Genomic DNA, 20,479 nt, shown 5'->3' on the forward strand with positions numbered 1-20,479 from the left:
GGATCATTTTTAACATTAAAAAATTCAACTGATCTCAGTGTTAAATAACCTTTTCTAAAAGCTATTTACTAACAAGAATTTTTTTGTCAACAAATAAATTTAAAACAGAGAAAAGCATTAACCAAATATAGCAGGAGAGAAATCAGAATTGAAAGATTCAAATCTGTGTTGCATGGTTTTTCAGCAAATTAAACCTAGAGTACCCAGAGATAAAATATGTGTAAATGGGTGACTATATTCAAGAAGCATTGAATAACAGTGTATCTTAACAGGGGGTTCTTCGCTGCAGAACACGTACACACAAATGGATTGTAAGGAAAGTGAAAATGAACGAAGATAAAGAAGAGGAGAACGGTAGGATGAATTGGGGAGAAGAGAAGGGGGGCCTAAATTCAGGAACAGAAGAAGGAAGAAAGGGGGAGAAAGTGGGAGGGAGAAAAAGGTGGAGAGAAAGAGAGGGAGAGAGAGGGGAGGGAGATGTAGAAGGAGGGAGAGATACAGAGGGAGAGAGAGACGGAGGGAGAGGGAGAGTCGAGGGCAGAGGGAGCAATGCTCCCGGAGACAGAAGGCGTCAAGGCTGCGTCTGTTTGTGTTCGGTCTCTTCTTGGCCAGAGGCAACGGAATCAATTTTCTTCCCCGACTATTCTTCCTCGGGGCGGGGGGAGGCAGAGGGTGAAGGCGAAAGGCAAGACGGTAGGAGGAGGAGAAAGAGAGGAGGGTGAGATGGAGGGAAGGAGAGATGGGGCGGAGAGTTAAGGAAAGACTGTCGTGAGAGAAATAAGGGGAGGAGAGACAACGTGTGGGCGGGGCAGGAGGGGCTGTGTGGGTCGGGGGAAGGAAGGGGGGTGACGCCGGCGTTTGTGGGAGAAGGGGGCGGGGGAGGTGAGGGAAACCGGCGTGGGAGGAGGGGGGGAGAGAGAGAGAGTGGGGGAGGAATGAGAGATTGCGAAAAAGGAGAGTAAACATCCACGGAGCACTCGGGAGAGAGGCCCTTTTATTCTAAGCCATTGTGCGCGAAAGGGGTTCCTCTTCCCCAACCCTCTCGTTTCCTTCCCCTAAACTCCGCTCTCCTTACACACTCCTCCCATACATACACACACGCACACACGAGCGCTCATTCCCATTTCTTCTGCCGCATCCCTCTCCCATCACAGCCACACTCCTTTGCGCCTCTTCCCAATCTTCTCTTATAATTTTTTCCTCCCAATGTACATATGTATACATCTATATATACTCCGAAATGGCTTTCTTTTCACTGGAACCTCCTCCTCCCACCATTTTTTTAACCTGATGGCATTTATTTACACGCGCGCTTTACAAATTTCCTCGCGCCGATTCGCTTTGTCGCAGAACGGATTGGTTTTCCCGGACTGGGGAGCTCGGCGGTGGGTTTGGGGGAGTGAGTGTGCAGGGTGACGGCGGCGGTTGTGGTGGCGACGGCAAATGGGGTTAAAACCAATAGGGTGAGGGGTTCGTAGATGGGGCGGAGGTGGTGGGAGCGAAAGTTTGGGGGTGGAGATTTGGGGAAGGATGCGGATGTTGTCGAATGTTTGAGGATCTTTCCATTAATCACCCGTCGGGGCGCTTAAACGAATCCTGGGAGGGGGGGGGGAGGTTTCAGAGAGAGAGGTGGGTTGGGCGGCGAGGGTGAACCCTCGGTGGGGGGTCGCCACTCCCCTGGTCCTCTAAGGCGCTGGTGCGAGCAAACACGTGACGGCACTCATCTCATTCCTCCTTTCCCCGCCCCCTCCTTGAAAGTTTTGATTCCTCGAACAAATACCCCGCCCGATATGCATGTATAATACAGAGGCAGTTTGGCAGGGAAATCTTCTTCTCCCTTGGCCTCGTCTGAGGAAGAAAAGAAGGAACTAAAGATTGCGATGTTTCCCAAGTAGAGGCACTTGAGAGTGTCAAATATGCCTTCACTGACGAGATTGCTTTCGTCGTAGACTTGAATTTATTTACGGTTCATTTGAAATAAACAGAGCCAGGATGCGTGTTCCTGTTCTGAAACTTTTCGCCTCCGCTTGCCTTGGTTTATCGAAAATTTAGTTACTTTCATCATTCTATGGAGCTCAAATGCCCAAAACAATAAGAACAAATCACTCTAAGCGTGACAAATTTGTATCGTTTTGACGCTCTTAAGGATACTAGAGAGTATGGTGAGCATGTCCACATCATTTTATTTTAAAGAAAACTGTAAAATCACTAACTAGATTGGTGAAGAAAAATGGTAAAATATAGGGTTTTAGGATCACTTTACAAGTAAAAAAGTAAGGATACCTTGAGGGGAATCGATTCATTCAAGCCATAAAACGCAAAATTTCATTAAGTTTGAGTCGTTGGTGACAAATCCAGTACTCCGTCTGTCTAATAGGAAGTTGTGTGACTCCTTGACGCATTTAGCTGAGATTGAGCGAAAGCCGTCGAATAACCAATTAATGACCGTTTTTCTCCAACCCTCGTAAAAGACCAAAAATTCCACCAAACGATCTATCTATTATCACCAAAATTGAAGGACACTAAAGTTATTTGAAGGAGGAGGAAATTGAACTCTTTGCTTCTCGCTGAAAACCAATCATACCTATCCAACTAGCAGACGACGGGAGTTATCGGAAACATTCCGATCTATCTATTAATATCTCAAATTGTGGTTGAATTAACACAGGGTCAACAGTCTGCTACACACTTTTATCTGTAATAATTTTAAATACAGTGATTTTTTGAATGCAGCTTAATTAATTTTTGGTTAAGGTTTGACTTGTCTCGGTGAAGTTGATGCACATTGAGACCTCAACACGCTTCCAATTATCGCATTTATTTTAAGAATTCATTGACTGTAATGCCGTAGCAAGTTATGATGTGATACTGTTTATTTATTCAATAATGATTGTATCGGTTTTAGGCTTATGTGTTACCTTGAAACACATTAAATTTCAACATTGTTGAAATTGTCAGAACATCATCCATTCACCTGATTCTTGATCAAGGTTTTTTTTCTCAGAGCTACTCCTTTTTGGTTGCTACGTCACGTTATTTCATTTTGAATAATATATTGACATTGTAGTAGTATTATTGCAAACGATATTTTCGTGTTAATTTGAACTTTTAATTGGGATAACCTACGGAAGCGATTCTCTAATAGCGGTAGAAAAAGGTGAACTGACCAACTGGAGAAAACACTTAGTAAAAAGTCCATGCTCTTAGCTTGATTACAATGATTCACTGAGCCATTTTCACCTGAGGAAATATTTAAAAACTTTATTTCAATTTAAGAGTAAATCATTTTATAACATAATGATTTCAGAGCTCTAGGATTCTAGAGACCACCAAATATTTAGATTAATTTATAAAAACTGATTTGGTATGATTAGACTGGTATGGTAAGCTCAAGATAAAGTGTAGCAAAAAGAAATTAGAAATTAGCAGTTCATCCAAAAGATTTTCAAATGGTTTTTCATCAAGCCTTACAAATATTTTTTTCCATTTTGAAAGGAACACATGATTGAGCAAGTTAATATTAGCCCGAAAAAGTAATGGAATTTTCCCGGAAATAAAATAAAAAAAATCACTCTCCGTTTATCAACCTTATATGCCTGCCCTGAATTTAAGCTTTTGCTGAAACATTCCTCAGTTTAATTGGAAATGCACCTCTGTATTAAAATGGATTTGTAAAATATATATGCAAAGGCAGATTTAAGATTAGCCAAATAAAATAAATATATCTTATGTGTCCATCTCGTTTAATTTAACCTTACTGCCAAGTTTCCAAGATTAATCAGCATTAGAATGCATTTTGATTGAGTTTCACTGAGGTCTTTGGTGAAAGATTTTAAACACTAGTTTATCTTATTTATTCCATTAAGAAGAATTAAAAATTATTTTTTCAACACAACTATTAGATATAGGAGATAAGGAGGGGTGAGCAATTTGTAAACGTGTAGACTTTCAGAGGGTACATCCTAATAACTGTCACTCCGGTGACGATAGTGGAAAACGTTCTGGCATGATATTAGTATTTTTTTCCTTCAATTATGGTTGTGGAAGCTTCGCTATGTAGTGATAGATCATAAAACGAGCATGAGAGGAAGGTAGAAAGTGAAAAGGAGATATTCAAGAGGGTTGGTGGGAGAGAAATATTTTCCCACACTCGGAAGCAGCCTGCGAAGGGAATATTTTTTTTCCAATCAGGGATTTTTCGCTTCTCCTTCCCGCTGTATATCACGCTCTTGCCAAAGAAGTCGGTCTATTTTTCCCGAAAAAATTCCCAAACACTAAAAACGCTCCCACAAAAATCGCCCATGGTAAAAAAATAACCGTCCCTTACCCCCTCAGCCCGCAGGAACCGTTCCCTCGCACTCTCCGCCACCAAAGGTGCCCTCGTCCCCTGCGTCCAAAAACCCTCACCCTCAACCCCCACCATCTCTGCCCCTGATCCATCCCGACCCCTTCCCCACCTACTCCCTTCACCACCACCACCCGCTCCAACGACGGCCGCGGCACCACCTCTATTTCATGTCTCTACCCCCTTGCGAGGGAAAACGGAAAAATTCGGATTAGTGGACATAAATCCTGAGTAAAAAAATTCGACTCTTTTATTTATCCCCTACCGTCGAGCTAATCATTCAAGTAGTGCTCTTTTTTTCCTTCCACTTTCTCACCCCAAACACCCAAAAGCCTTCTTCCCAAACCTACATATAGCCCCATTCCCAAAGCCCTTTCCTCTGCTTCCTCCATCGGAATGGAAAATATATATTATATTCCCTGCTCTCTGCCTCGATGCAAAAAAGAGGAAGCAAGTGTGTGTGTACGTGTGTTGGAGGGGGAGAGGAAGAGTAGGATGACGGTGGAGGGGGAGATTGAATTATGTAAGCCATCCTCACATTACGATAAAGCGGGAACGAAATCCCGGAGGGGAAGCGGACCGATTCCCGCGTCCCTCTCCCCACCCGCGAACCCTCGACACGCTCCCACCCCATCTCCCTCCCCCACTCTTTATCCCCAATACGAAAGGACGGTAAATAATAAAATGCGATAAATTTTGCGACCGGTGGGTCAGGTAACGGTTTATTCAATCAGTTGAGGAAATTGCATTTTTTTTGCTTCTTTTGAGGGCGGATGCGGCAGTTGCCATGGTGACGGACATTATGCCCCGTAAATGTGAAGGCGGAAATGGTTGATTGTGCATAATTAGTATATTTAGTTACCTGCCTTGGATTCTTGAATGAAATCTGTTTGGCCACGATTCCACCCGACATATATTTCGCAAATTTTTTAAGATATTCTTATCCTACTCCTCTGCTGTCTATAATTCCTAGCTAATGTGTTCAAAGGCAACAAAGTTATTGGGAGATATTTATTTACTTAAAATAAAAAGAGAATTAGAGTTGAATTAAATTAAAAATGAATGAAAATAAATGAAAATTTCGTGAACGTTTTTATTCCAGTAATGCAAATATATAAAGTACATGACATTTTTATGGAAAAAGTAATTGATCTGAATAAAACTAAATTTATTGACCAAATACTTAGCAATACCTTTGATTTATTCTTGTAAAAAGTTTGTCATGCCTGAATTTGTTTTTTCTGAAGTAGAACTCCCTCAAAATAGGAAATAATGGAACACTTACGGCAAATTCATCGGAGGTTTTTACTCCCGCATGAATGCCAATATGAATAGCTACTTTGGCCTTTTAACATGTAACATGATCACGGCGAAGATTGTACATAAGTTTAAAACTATGCTCTGAGAATAAAGCGCCATCTAAAGACTGACAAAGCACACAAAAATGCAGATTCACCAAAAACTAAGTCGATGCACAAATTTATGAAAATAAAAATTAATTCCCCAGGGACCACGATACATATAATTTACATCGAGAGCTCGTTTCTCTTCGCTAAAAGTCAATTTACTTGCACATGTTTATTTTTTACGCAAAGTCCTCTTGTGAAAATAAATGTACTATAATTCATATCACTAAGCTGAAAGTATTTTGGCGTGTCTAAGAAACTTTTGAGTTATCCTTACGGCTGTTTTTAGAGGCCTTTTACGTAGATTGACTTGCAAATTATAGGAACGGGTCAGGGAGATGGGGGAATCGTATAGAATGGAGGGAGGGATGTTGCTTCGCTTACCTGCACGATGTCCCCATGCCCCCGGCCGGTGGCAGTGAAGGTGAGGTGGCAGAGGAAGGGCAGCCGCTCCCCGCCGCCCCTTGGCCTCTCCACCGACAACTCATACGTCACACCCTCCTCTCCGTAATACGTCCGGTTGCAGACTGGTTGCGGGCGCCGATGTGAAGTGCCGGGACGAGCGGAGGCATCCGGGAAAAGAGGAAAAAACGAAAATACGTCACAAAAGAAACCGCTGAAATCGGTTAATAAACATAATAACAGGTTAATAAAAAATACCGGGGTCTCCGCCATAATTATCCAGTAATTTTCATTAACTCTGCGTCTAATCCCTAATGCCGTAATTTTCTCAGTCGAATTCATGATGACCGGGCCAGTCACTTGAATTTCCATACGGATGTTTGGTGCTCTTAAAAAATTTAGAATAATGTGGCGAAATATAATAATATTTGATTAAATTTTAATTAATGGTTAAACAACCGAAAGACGGTGGTTACAACTTGTCACGGAATTTAGATATATATTCAATAAAGTTTATATTCAATGATAGTACCAGCTACTTAAATTTGTGCAACAGAGTGTATCATTCTTTACAGAAAATTCACTGACAAGTGTACTGAGTGAACTTCACTCGTATACATATAAGGGCCCTACGAGCTTTTAATTAAAGCTCGGAGGGCCTCTATTTCTTTCCCAGGGACACCTCTGGGCACCTTCAGATTCACTCAGACAATATGATGCTCCGGGTGCCAAATCTTATTGAAAAATCATAGGCGGCGCAGATAAATAAACTACTCTACCACCCTATCTACCTATCCTAGCCACGATACCTAAATATTTTAATTCAATTGGGCTGAGCACTAGGTGAGCTCAACTCTCATCTATCAAACCAACCTTTGAGCAGATAACTGGTTTTTTTATATAGCATATTTTGTTATTTTTTAGCAATAAAACCCTCTTTAATCATTTCTCTTCCCATAAGAAGCGTTTTTGCGATACACAGCTTGTTATTTCTAATAAATATTACCATACTTTATTGGCTTCTTTGGGCTGCATAATTATGACCTCATACGAATGGGAAAATAAGGGACTGGGTAGTCAGGCGGCCGTCCTCTCTACGTCTCATCTAGGTTCCTCCCTGACTCTCTCTCTTTACCTCTCCCTCCGTATCTCTCTTCCCACGCCAGATGACTGTTCTCCACCGTTTGGGGATTAAATAAATGAAGCAATTCCCAAAGCTCAGAATAAAAGCGGAGGCGAATTCGCTAAATGGAATATTAAAAGTCGTGCGCTGTTGCTGCTGGTCGTCGGGGCGTGAAAATAAACGATACATACAAACACACACGGAACGGGAGAGGCACAACGAGGGAGGGAGGGAGGGTAGAGAGGTCAGGGAGAGGGGAGGTGAGAGTGGGGGGAATGAAAGAGTGGGGAGAAAGGTGTCAAGGCGACGGAAAAGACGTTTCCTCCTCCACACTTCAAACAGTTTCATTAGATATTTTTATCCTTTTCCCTCCCTCACTCCTCTGTCACCCATCCACGGAGATCTCTCTCTCCTGGCACACCCCTTCCCATCACCATCCTTTTCCTCTCCCGATTACAACAAGCCTCCCTCCCTCCCGTTCTTCGGCGCATCGCTCCGGGCTCCGGATTCGTCATTCGCTTGCTTTCGTCTCCGTCGCTCGATGGCGACTATTTAATTTAAATCCTCACGCTGAAGGATTCAAAGGGAAATAAATAGCAAACAACCGTACGACCTCGACTTATCACCATCGCAGACTCACACATACACACACAAACTCTCATCTCTCGAATGAGTTAACACGTTACTATTATTTAATTCAACGGATGAAACGTACAATTTTCAGTCTCCATGCCGATAGTAGCGCCAGGATTAATGTTTCTCAACAGTTATTCACTCATGTGAATATTTTTAATGGTTCTAATGGAGCCAGTGTCATTTTTAACGGATCCCGACATTTAAGAACATACCTCTTAGACTGAATATGTTTTTCTTCCCAAAACTGTCAAATTTAAAAGACATTTTTTTCCAAAATATTGAACGGTTGTCAGATAGTACAAATAAAAGCTTGAAAATTAATATTTTTGCAACAGAAATAACGACGTTTTGTATTCATTCTTATATTTTTTTACCTTCCACTATGAAAGAGATGCACTGTGTAAATTCAAGCTATGCTTATTATTTGAAAGATACTGGCAATGCAAAAAACTGAATAAATTTTATTTTAACTTCCTTTGAGCAAATTCAATTTCCAAATACACTAAATAACTGAACGGTTTTTCCTCTATTAGCCCTCAGCTCGCATTTACGAGTACGTTGACATTTAAAAGATTGCTGCTTACAAGTAATATTCAGGGGTTTTCCATACATTTAGATTTAAATACACGGCAAAATCTGCATCGTTCCGTTAAGTGATGAAGTATTATCTTAATTAATGCTGTAATTTGATATTTAATATTCTGTTGCTCCCGGTTTTAATTCAAATGTTAACCGGGGTAATTGCGATTTTTAATATGAAAATAAAATAATTTTTTCCGTAATTACTTTTAATTACAGGCAATTGCGGTGAATTAGGGGATACGGAATTAGTTAAAAAGTAATTGGACTCGAATATGGCTACACTCACAAAATTTTAATCGAATGCTTGTGCCAATTACATTTAAATTGCAATCGATTACAGTTTCAAGTAATCTACTTTCAGTCAAGTCAGGTGTCCAAATAACTGCCTTATTGATCAGATTTAAGGGAGAAATTTTTTATTCTACGTGCACAGTATTTATAAAATAATTTAAGATTTTGTTCAAGGCGATCTAAAACCTTCGATGGATCTTAAAAGCTCTTGAGCGAAAATTTTAATTCAAAATTTATTTGACTTTATGTTGTTAGGATGATTCCGTGGTAAACTCTTGTTGAAGGGCTATGTTTGAGTTATGAAGTAAATATTTTATATGAAAAAATGAAATCTAATTTGTATTTTTAAATGTAGAAAAGTTGAATTCCCCATTGAATTTAGATATGTGTTTAACTTAAAAAGACCAAAAGTAACAATTCATCAGGAATTGGAATATCACAAAAATAAAATAACCGAAGTCACACATTATGTAAGCGCTCACATGCAGGTGATTTTACCTTAAGTACATCCGGAAAAAGGCATTGTCCAGAAGGTATAGTTTCTTCATTTTACTAGGGAATATTCGGAAGAGGAAGCGAAGTATCTTTGAACTATCAGAAGCCAATACCTACTAGAGATAGACGTAACTGGGTCAACCTCAAATAGTTTTACCAAGCATCCTCTATTTTAACGCTGAGAGATGCAAAATGTTTCCTTGACATGACAGGGAAAATGAGATAATACCGAGTCGTTCATGATACCAGTTATTTTTTGAGCGGAATTCACAGGATTGCATAGCAAGCTTTATCCAAGAAATTTCTCCGGTATTCACATGGAAGCTTTTGAATTTTTGATCAGACACCGAGTACTGCATAAATCATAGGGTTCACATTAAAGCACAAATGCTGCCCCGCCATTAATTCAGGTTTCCGTGACATAAGCTGTGGAAAGAACGTGACAATATCCCATTTTTTAAAGATATTGATTTACTGCAAATACGTATATAATCCCTAATTTGCGATATAATTATAGAAAGCATGAAAAAAATAGATAAATGATGTGAATTTTTGGACAAATTATTAGATGTAAATGCAAAAATAACACGCTTTTTTAAAGCAAGTTGTTTAAACTAAAACCACTATAACGCTGAGGTTTGCACCTATACATGCTCAGGGTGTAGAGGATTTATTCCTTATTCTAATAGAATCTACAAGTTCCGTTTCAGGATTGAGTTGTTGACACAGAATTTTGTTTAGTAATAATGTGATTTACACATACACGTATATTGGAGGACAAAACTAAAACCGGAATTCAAAGTCATAATTTTTATGATATTGAAGAAATATATTGCATATTAAATTTTATTATGATACTACTATCAAGTAAATTTTTTACGTAATTTTTATTTTTTTATTTTTTTTATAGGATGTACAGAAGCCCTTTTTTAGGAATTTTCTCAAACTAATATTTCGGCTTTTCTGTTTTCTTCCTTAAAATTATAATTTATACATAAATGTGTGTGTATATATATATATATATATATATATATATATATATATATATATATATATATATATATATATATATATATATATATATATATATATATATATAGGCTCTACACTAGCTATACACTAAAAGAGAATCTGACAAAATCTGACATGCCGTGGGGAAATAGGAAATACTAAATACTTTCAACTTGAATTGAATTTTTACTTGGCTTGAATCCGATTAAATTGGAAACGTTGAATTCGGATTGCAATACTGCCGTGCCATATCGTATTGTTTTCATGAAGGTAAACAAGCTGTCTAGAAGCCGCTCCTTTTGGGTCTACTCTCTGGAGCTCAATGTACAGAAACACTGCACTAACGGAGGAATCCCGCGTCCCGAGTTGGACGACTACCGGAGTTCCATTGATTAGCTGGCAAACATTATTCTGTCTGGTGCCCGTGGCACACTGCATGATGCGTGTTCTGCTACCTTAGTCTCTTCCTTATGTGTTTGAGAGGCTGTTGGATGGACTCTTTGGCAAACCTTAGACTATCGGAGGGGCACTTTGATACGATACGCAGTACGGATTTGAGCCTGAAACTGAACCTTAATTCAAATGCGGACGCTAATCTATTTAAAAAAGAGGGTAAAAAGTTGATACGACTAAGAAAAAGGCATATGCTAGAAAGAAGACGCAGTTTGAAGCATGTAAGCTATTAATATCAAGATAGCTAAGAGATGGAAAAGGAAAGTGTAACATGACCCAAAAGAGAGCTTGAATAAAAACGTGATGGATGATATCGACAAGATACGGAAGAATTGTACAGCATGTGTAGACAATTATTCAAAAGTATACAAAAATGGCTTCCTTGATGTAGCATACTCGTACCATTCATTTCCGTTTTGAAAGAGATCTCCATTGACCCTGGTAGCCACCATTAATATGTTTGGGGACGAAAAGTTTAATATAGGAAAAATATATTATTAACCATTTGTAAACGAAAAGAGATGAAACAATGACGGAAATCAAGAACTTATGCCCATATCTTCTAGGACGCTGTGTTCAGCCATGTTTTTTTACTATGTTTATTGTTCACGTTGCTTTGAAACGAGCGTCGGATGATGCATCTCTGCGGTGGAGTGCCTAATCGGCCAATAGGGTGGAGAGTGTTCACGACTGACTGGATCTCAAGGGCGAAATTTTAAACCTTTAATTTTCTTGGGGACTGAAATCGTAAGGTATTGAAATTTGAAACTCATCAAAATCATATAGATTTGCCAACTTTTGTAAATTCATCAATGCAAATAATCCCCATAAATAAAGAAGAGGTTTCGATTCACTAATTTGGGAACTCTATAGAACAACATGGGTTTGTGACGAGCATGGTGAAATGCAAAATTGAAGGAAAAATATAATCGTATAATAAAGAAGCATTTGAATGAATGATCTGATTCTGCACAAAGAGCTTCGTATTGAATGTAAATGGCGAACACTTTCGCAGAGATATTAATTCTTACTGGCGTGTCTCTCTTGTTTTATTTGTATTATTACATCTGTAGATTGAGATGACGATTGACCGTGCATCCTTCAATGACTTTCACAGAGAATAGACTGTACGGAATAATGCTAGAGGATCTTCTTCCATTACCGTAATCTAGGCCTATATCTATTGGTCACTCCCCTACCGGATTGCTTGGCAATAATAGCGAATCATAAATAAAACGTGTATTTTAGTGACTATATTGTTAAAAGGACTAATTACTGGGTAAAGAATGTACGTGTGTGGATGGATTAATAAGAAAAAAGTGCGGCTCATGGCCAATTTTGGGTTTAACGTTGTCAATGACAATTAGCTATGGACCATTTTCAATTTTGATACATCACACTACCGCCATTGAACCGTAAAATCTAATTTGATTCCACTTCTTCTGGTCATTCCTCGTGATCATTCCGAGGAAGTGAAAATATAAAATTTGTAACACTCAGTCGGGCAATCCGATTCCGTGCAATTTTTCTTGACTTAACCTGTGCCCCGAAAATTCTATTTGGGTAATCTCTTTTGCACGAAATTAACTGCCTTTTTTTCAATATTAAATTATTGTAAGCTAAAAGCTACAAATTGGACTACGGGTATCCATTGGCAAATAGCGTATTTTATTATTACCCAAGGTGTTAATGTCGTCAACGAAAAGAAATAATACCAGGGTTGCTATTTATATTTTGAGCCTTGACAACACAAATTGCTTTGGGTGCCATCTGACGTTTCAATCTGAAAGCTTGACCCTTTTAGCGCTAAATTTCTTCAGAGCATTTTGTCGTTTGATCATAACTTGTGTTGTTTACAGTGACTCGAAAATCATGTATCAGCGAAAAAATGGAGTTAACTGGTGAACACTTTCGTGTGATGATTTTTTTATGACTTTCAAAGTGGATTATCAAGAGTGCATCGATCAACATACTTCCACTTTTGGCGATGAAGCCCCACCCTTTACTACAGTGAAACTGGTATTAGGAGTTCCATCATGGCCGCCATTCGCTCAGCGACGAAAGCCGTCAATGTCGACCAAAATCACTTGTTAAGTCAGAAAATACTGATGCTGTGAAAGAAATATAGTATTATAGGAAGATCATTTGACGCATCGTGAGACAGAGGAATCCTTGGGGATTAGTATGACGAGCATCAGTAAGATATTGCATGAACATTTAACTGTGAAAAAAATTTGTCCGCGTTGTATCCAGCATAATTTGAAAAAACATCAAAAAGATTCTCGTGTCAATTGGTGCAAAGAAATGCTCAACAAATACAATGACGGTGCATAAAAAGCTGTGAATAACATCTACACAGGTGACAAATCTTGGATCTATACGTATGAGCCCAAAATAAAGCAGCAATCCGCTGTATGGGTCTTCCAAGACGAGCCAAATCCGGCAAATGTGATTCGTGTACGAGGCACATCAAAGCAAATGATCGCCTGTTTCTTCGAAATAACTGGTCATGTGGCAACCGTACCGTTAGAGAAACGTATTACCACGAATTCTGAATGGTACACGAGCATTTGTTTGCCAGAAGTGCTTGGTAAAATACGAATAAAGAAGCGGCAACGAAGGATCATTCTTCATTATGACAATGTAAGCTCTCAGAGATCGGTTGATATAACTACCTATATGAGTGACCAAAACGTCCAATTGATGTGTCATCCCCTGTACAGCCCTCATTTAGCACCAAATGCCTTCTTTTTATTCCCGCTTATCAAGAAAAAATTGCGTGGCCAACGTTTTTTGGCGCCTGAAGAAGGCGTTGATGCATTAAAAAACCTTGTTTTGGAGGTACCGCATTCGGAGTGGAAAAAGTGTTACCAAAATTGGTTCCAGCACATGCAAAAGGGTATTGATTATCATGCAGAATACTTAGAAAAGCAATAAAGTCATTTTCAACGATCAATTACTGTGTTTGCATTATTAGACTCAAGATAAAAATAGCAACCATCGTAGAAGGGGTCCTTTGATACTTCATTGGGAGGCACCTGTTACCTTGACTGCATGAGACCTGGCCATCTACAGGGTTCTTCCGAAAGTGATGCAATTATTTTTTGATGTAATTTATTTTACAGATTTGTACAAACACTTAAATTTCTTCAAAGTACTGTCCTTGGGGCTCTACACATTTTTTCCAGCGCCTCTGCCATAACCGGTACACACCCTGGAAGGTGTCTTCGGTGACCTCTCGCAAGGTCTTCGTCACGGCTGATTGGATCTCTTCTATGGACGAAAAACGGGTTCCTTTCAAGGCTGCCTTAATCCGAGGGAGCAAAAAGAAGTCTACTGGGGTGACGTCAGGACTATAGGGGGGTGGGGCAGCGTTGGCTCCTAGTGTTTGGCCAGGAACTCGCGACTCGTAGAGCGTTGTGGCAAGGCGCGTTATCGTGATGGAGTTGCCAGGTAGCGGAGATGTCTTTTCTCGTCCTGATTTTTCGAAATCTTTCTAGCACATTCACACAGTAAGCAGCGTTACTGTCTGTCCTTAGGGAACAAACTCCTTATGGACCATTCCTTTACTGCCGTAAAAGACAATGAGCATTATATTCACTTTTGATTTGCTCATTTTTGCATTTATGGGCTTGGGGGACTGGTCGGTGTGCCACACAGGGCTTTTGTTTCTAGGTCGAATCCAAAAACTCAGGTTTCATCACCGGTTATGACATTGTCTAAATAATCAGGTTCCTTTCCAAGGCTTTGCAAATGTTCACTTGAAATTGACACTCGGTTGGTCTTTCGTGACACGGTCGGCGCGCAGAGACTTACAATAACTGACGATCTACCGCTTATACAGCTTTAAGAGCACTAAGACCAGTTTCGCGGTAAAGCTTAGCATCCTGCCCACTTAATTCAAGTAGTTAGATTCCACTCCAACCAATAGGAGGGGCGCGGGGATTTTAATTGCATTACTTTTGGGACGCACGCGGCATTAATACTTTTCGTGCAAGACTATTGAAACAGTCCTTAGTCCAAGCCAGGGCATTTTCATTCATGACGAAATAATCTCGCATAGAGAGTAATTTACTATGAGACACATTGTTAAAAGATTTTTCAAATTCTGGAAAATCCGGGTCGAATAGGACATAATTTTCTTCCGAAAGCATGGGATTATGAAAAAATAGCAAGTTGTTGAGAAACGGCATTCATTTCAATGATGAATAACTCCTGGAGGTACACAGGGAAGTATTTTAGGGTCTCTACTTCTCTTGATAAACATGAATGACCTAGGCTCCCTAGTTAGCAGGCAGTTTAGATTATTTGCAGATAACACAGTAGCTAACAGAGAAATAAAGACAGCGGCAGATTATGGTATATTTCTCCCTGATAATTTTGCCCAGTATTGAAGTGGTATTGGGGTAATGGAAAGTAGAATACAATGTTAGAAAATGTATCGGGCTGCAGTTTGGGAATAAAAGAAATAATGCATGAATCATAAAATACGTAGATGGAACCAAGGAATTCCAAGGATGGAATTCAAGGATTTCGGAACGTCAAATTTATGGGTGTTACAAGATATTCTTGTCAACTTTCAGAAACTAAATTAAAGTTTATATTTTTCTTTGTTTCTCTCATTTATATATTTGTTATTTCTTACATCTCTTTGATATCATTGAGCCACATTTATTTTGTTTTCAGGTTTAAATCCGCAAAATCCGCAAAATAAAATGGTCTTTGATATATATTAATAAAAAAACTTAATTAAAATATAAAATAATAATAATAATTACTTACTAAATTAAATTATTTATTTTTCAAAAATTACGAGTATATGATAATAATTCTGTGCCTTATCTTGGTTTATGTCACCATTGACAAGAATATCAAGTTGAAGTAATACTGTGATTATTAGTTCAAGGATTGGATGAATATTATTTGGTATTGGGCAGCATACACTTTTCTAATCATTAAATTTTTAATTTGGTTGGATCTAATGCATCGGAGAACATTGAGCCTTTGCGTCTTTTTTTGGTATCAAAAGATAACACATCTGGTGCACTATATTAAAGTAGTTTAAACGAACGAGGGTAGGATAAGGATAGATAGATAAAGGTCTTTATTTGGGAAATTGAGGCCTAACGATCCCTTCTTCCATTTACCCTAAGGAGGGATTAGCCCTACGTCTTCTTCGTTAAAATAGATTTGACGGGAGAACACCATCCGCAGTAGTGACGGGTTCTCCGACATTTGTTGAGGTGTCGACACTAAATTCACACCTTCCGGCCCTTTCGGGCTAGATCACGGCGGCCGGCGTCCCCCGGGGGATGTTTGGGGGAGGGTGTGTTGTGTGGGCCGCAGATGTGCTTACCTGTGCAGTAGGGGGGCTCGTCGGAGCCGTCTCCGCAGTTGTCGCGGCCGTCGCAGAACGCGTCAGGGCGAACGCATTTGCCGCTGGCGCAGGCGAACTCGGATATCCGGCAGGGCCCTACGCCCCAAGCGGCAACCAAACCGCCACCACCTCCCCCTCCGCCACTCCCCGACCATCCGCCCCCGCCGCCGAGAGCCAGCAGCACGGATGAAAGGGCCACTATCCATGTTAAGGCTCCAGAGTTGTCCAACATGGCGGCTATCTACGCTGTAAAGAAAGAAAAGGAGTTTACATTTCAAAGGTCAGGACAGGGATCATCAGTTGAACACGCATGTGATAGCTTGCGAGATTCTCCACGCATGCGAGGGGCAGGCGATTTTATGATAATGCCCAGTAAATTATAATTACACCTAAATTCAAGATTTTATAATGTGGATGGATGATCGCAATGGGGCACAAAATGGAAACAGGACAATAAACAAAATACAAAACATAAACCTTTCCATATTGTGACCACGAAACGTTCGTTTGGTTGATGAACAGGTATTTGAATTAATAAATCCAGCATTCAAAGTACCTTGTTATATTCCATTCAATCTATCTAATAAATTGAGTTTGCTAAATCAATTCATCGTTTCGAGGAAAAAACTCAAGTGCGATGCACAATTCTGAATACACTAGGCTGGGTTGTTCCCACACATTAGGTATGGCCTCTCATCCAATTGTTTTCAATTACCCAAAAAAACATAGTGAAACCTGTTCTCGTAACCTCTTGCATGAAACTGAGTTCTCTCGACTACATACACATACAATTCAATTATTTATTATATCGTTCTAAAACAGCAGCCAAGCAAATATATTTTTGAAGCCTAGAATAAAATGGCAAGGAGCACTAGTGCCTCAGAAATTGTTACCAATTTTTGACCATTTTTCATTAAATTTACATTTTTAATAATTGACTAACATAACTTGAATTGATAAAAAAATTAATTCTTCAGATATCAGCCTCAACCATCTTTCATATTAATTTCTGACAAAATGGTAGGCGCGGCATAACTTCAAAATAATTTTGAAAGTAATTGTAGCTTGATGAGAGGCATGGTAGTTTTCACCTCAAATTTAAACGGCGCATAAAATAACATATTTAGGGCAAAAAGACTTTTTACTTTTAGCCCATTATATTCCAAAAAGAGAATGCATTTAACGTTTTTAGTGGAATGGTCCATTTAATATCTGTATCTGACAGATTTATATATGTAAATTTAGCCATAAACCTACATCTAGAGACTTTTCCGCTCTTTCAGCAAGCCCAAGATATTACAATGTTTGAATTGAAATACATAATATTTTTACTTTCACCATATGCCATATTTCTCAAGACGTAATTTGCAAACAACTACGTATGTTCATGGTTTCTCAGTTCATGGATAATCAACCCGTTTAGGCCAATATGCAAACCGTCAAAAAACTTAAAAAAGTTGCATTCCCTTCCGACGAGGGAGTAATATCCCTCATGAAGGAGATTTTACCTGCCTCCCCACTACATTCACAGAAGAAACTTCTTCAATCAAAACACCTCATCGGGATACCAATGCAGACTCTCTCGCTCTTTCTCATGGGAGGTCATGAAGTCGTCGACTCTGTGTAACACCGTCATATATTCACAGGCTCGTTTCTGTTCCCGCGGTTGGGTTGGCAGCGCGCGCGCCTGGAGGGGCAAGCTCGAAACAGACTGTCTGCGATGCTTACCATGCAATGTGTCGCTCTCTTGCTAGAAACGAGCCCTTGATATTGCAAACGAAACACTACTAAAATTGCTGCACAAGTCACAAACATAATTAGCTCGTCGCCAGGCAACCAATCTTGCATGTCACACGCGTCAAATTCTCTCGTTTCACCGTGAAAACGGCTTCACTCCGTCATCTCCCGGCCCTCATACGCCGGGATCCTATTCGCGAATTAACATTCTTCGTTCTACCTGTAATTCCCCTGTCTTTATCTATCGCTCTCTATTTGGCACTGCCTTTTTCAAACGCTTCACAACCCCTTCAATATATCCCTCAGACCCTTCTTACATGACCAAATCAAAAGGATTCCGTTTGGTTTCGATGCCTTTAAACGGAATCCGGATCACTGGAAATCAATTGTCTTTGCCATTCGTGGAGTCGCCAGGGTACCGTAAAATTCGTCAAAACATAAAAAAGAATGATAATGACTGTAGTAATGTTTTCATCACAGTATGTTCTTCTATCAAAAATGTATTCAACGAAGGGTAGGAATTAAAATAAAAAACGAAAAAGAAATTCAATCAAACCTCAAAAGATATAATGTCCTTAAACATTTTTGCGCAGAAATTGAGATATTTTCCAGCGACATATAACCCATTAAAGATTCACCAAGTATTATCAATTTACCTACTATTGCATTCAAAAGTTTAAATTGCATATAGCCTACCAAACATACGGCAAAGCTGTAAACATTAATTATATAAATTACTTTCTTTCGAGAATATATTTTTTATTGAGAAATATGATTTCTATCATTTACATACAACTCCATAAATTATTAAATTCTAATATCAATAGCTAAAAAAATGATGGAACGCATTAAAGGCAAATATTTACCGACTAGAAACCAAGGAAATTTTCGGTTCGACATACTGAACTTCTCTTGAAATATTTAAGTAGAATTTCTGCAATAAAGATCACGGAATATCTGATACCCTAGTGCAGCAATTATTAATGGCAAAAACTAAGGTATATTTCTTCCCTTATCTCCTGCAATTCCTGTTTCTGAGACTGGTCACCAATATACTGATGTGAAAACAACAACTAGTAATTTCAGTTCCTATGATACACAAAAATATCTAAATTAACAATTCAACTTGAATGAATATTAAGTTACTGCAGGATAAGAAAATTGCCCAATAAAGAATGGTCATACATTTTACCTCGAAATTTTAAAATGACCCCCTTCCTAGCATATTTGTCTACGTCTGCACAAAACACCGTAAACCGCTGCAATTTAAATTGACAAAAAACCTATAATTAAAAAAAAATTGCTGATTTAACGAAGAAATAAATGCATTTTGCAATAAAACTGATAAGATAGAACTCTATTACATATTCTATTCTTTCATAGGTTTTTGCAGCTTGACAATTAAATTATTGCGTAATATCCCAATCCTTTATTTCACATTAGGATTTCTTTGATCGTGAATTTTTATTTCCTTTAAATTAGTTCATGGAACTCCAAGTTAATATACACATCCTGCAGCCAATAATGTTTCAACCGCCTTTCATTAAATTTTTGTTTCTTTTGATGAAGTCCTCCCGTCTTTTCACCCTACCTTACTTTGCCTAGCTTACAGCAGTTTAGATATGTTCAATGCTTCTGCCCACAAAGGTCGCAGAGATGTTAGCATACTGAAATTTTTTCGCATTAATGCAATCTTCCTTAACATGCCCCATCTGGTGGAATTTATTACTCGGCTAGCTCGGTACGGACATTAATATAACGAGATCGAACGTAAGCAAAAAATGTTCTGTAAGTCTAATTAATGAAATAAGTCACTAATTATGGCCTCGAAAACTTGTTATCCATTCCAGTTTGAAGGGAAATTTCAAATAAAAATAAATGCTGAGGGCATACGTTCGCATGCGAGCAAGAAGTATATTTTTTGAAACGTTCACTTCGGTCCCCAAAAATGTTCCACAGATTTATTCATTTCTCAAATGTTTAGCCACGAAATAAAAGTAGGTGCTGGAAATATCCGCTGCTAACGAAATCTCTAGTTCAAAATATAACGAGAGTAGGGACTACCATGATCCCATATCTGTGCAAAATGCAATTTTTTTGGTTGACTAAAAATGAAGTGACACACATACGGATATGCTGTAATGAAAATAGTCCTCTGACCTCCACCTTTAGTCTGTGATTAATATGGCGTCAAACAAATTTTTTCCTAACGAACGAATTTTGAAATGCATACTCATTGAGTTTGTGAACAGAATCGTGCTTTTAATTGATTCTAGAATCCTACCCCTATTAATGAATGAAAAGACGTGCTCCATCATGTACTGCTTCCCTGCATGATGTTCGTATTTGTCCATTGTAAAGCAGAAGTAGGCACATGTAATTTAATTAAGTACATTTAAGCTATGATTTGGGATTAAAATAAAATCTTTTTGAAATATTTATTTTAAATTTCTATTTCTTTTGGCGGATGTTTTCCATTATTTTTACTAAAAGAAAGGATTATTTCATGTTACGCATTCAATTCGAAGCCAGAATCGTCTGATAACAAATGTAAATTGGTTTCGTTAATTTTCATCGAGCGATTGTACGAAACCAGAGAAACGCCATGCGTAGTCATAAAA

At 38.8% G+C, this 20,479-nt stretch overlaps 1 protein-coding gene across 1 annotated transcript in view; it reads right to left on the bottom strand.

Annotated features, from left to right (window-relative positions):
* The window catches only part of LOC139691417 (uncharacterized), a 144,181-nt gene extending 127,828 nt beyond the window's left edge, over positions 1–16,353 (bottom strand). The window contains exons 1-2 of the mRNA XM_071589221.1: positions 16,101–16,353; positions 6,136–6,278 (exon numbers count right to left, since the gene is read on the bottom strand). Of these exons, the coding sequence (XP_071445322.1) occupies positions 6,136–6,278; positions 16,101–16,353 (396 nt within the window). The remainder of the gene's footprint in view (positions 1–6,135; positions 6,279–16,100) is intronic.
* Positions 16,354–20,479: the final 4,126 nt, after the last annotated feature.

This window comes from Hetaerina americana, unplaced genomic scaffold (assembly GCF_022747635.1).
Source record: "Hetaerina americana unplaced genomic scaffold, ioHetAmer1.1.p SCAF_345, whole genome shotgun sequence".
NCBI lineage: Eukaryota > Metazoa > Arthropoda > Insecta > Odonata > Calopterygidae > Hetaerina > Hetaerina americana.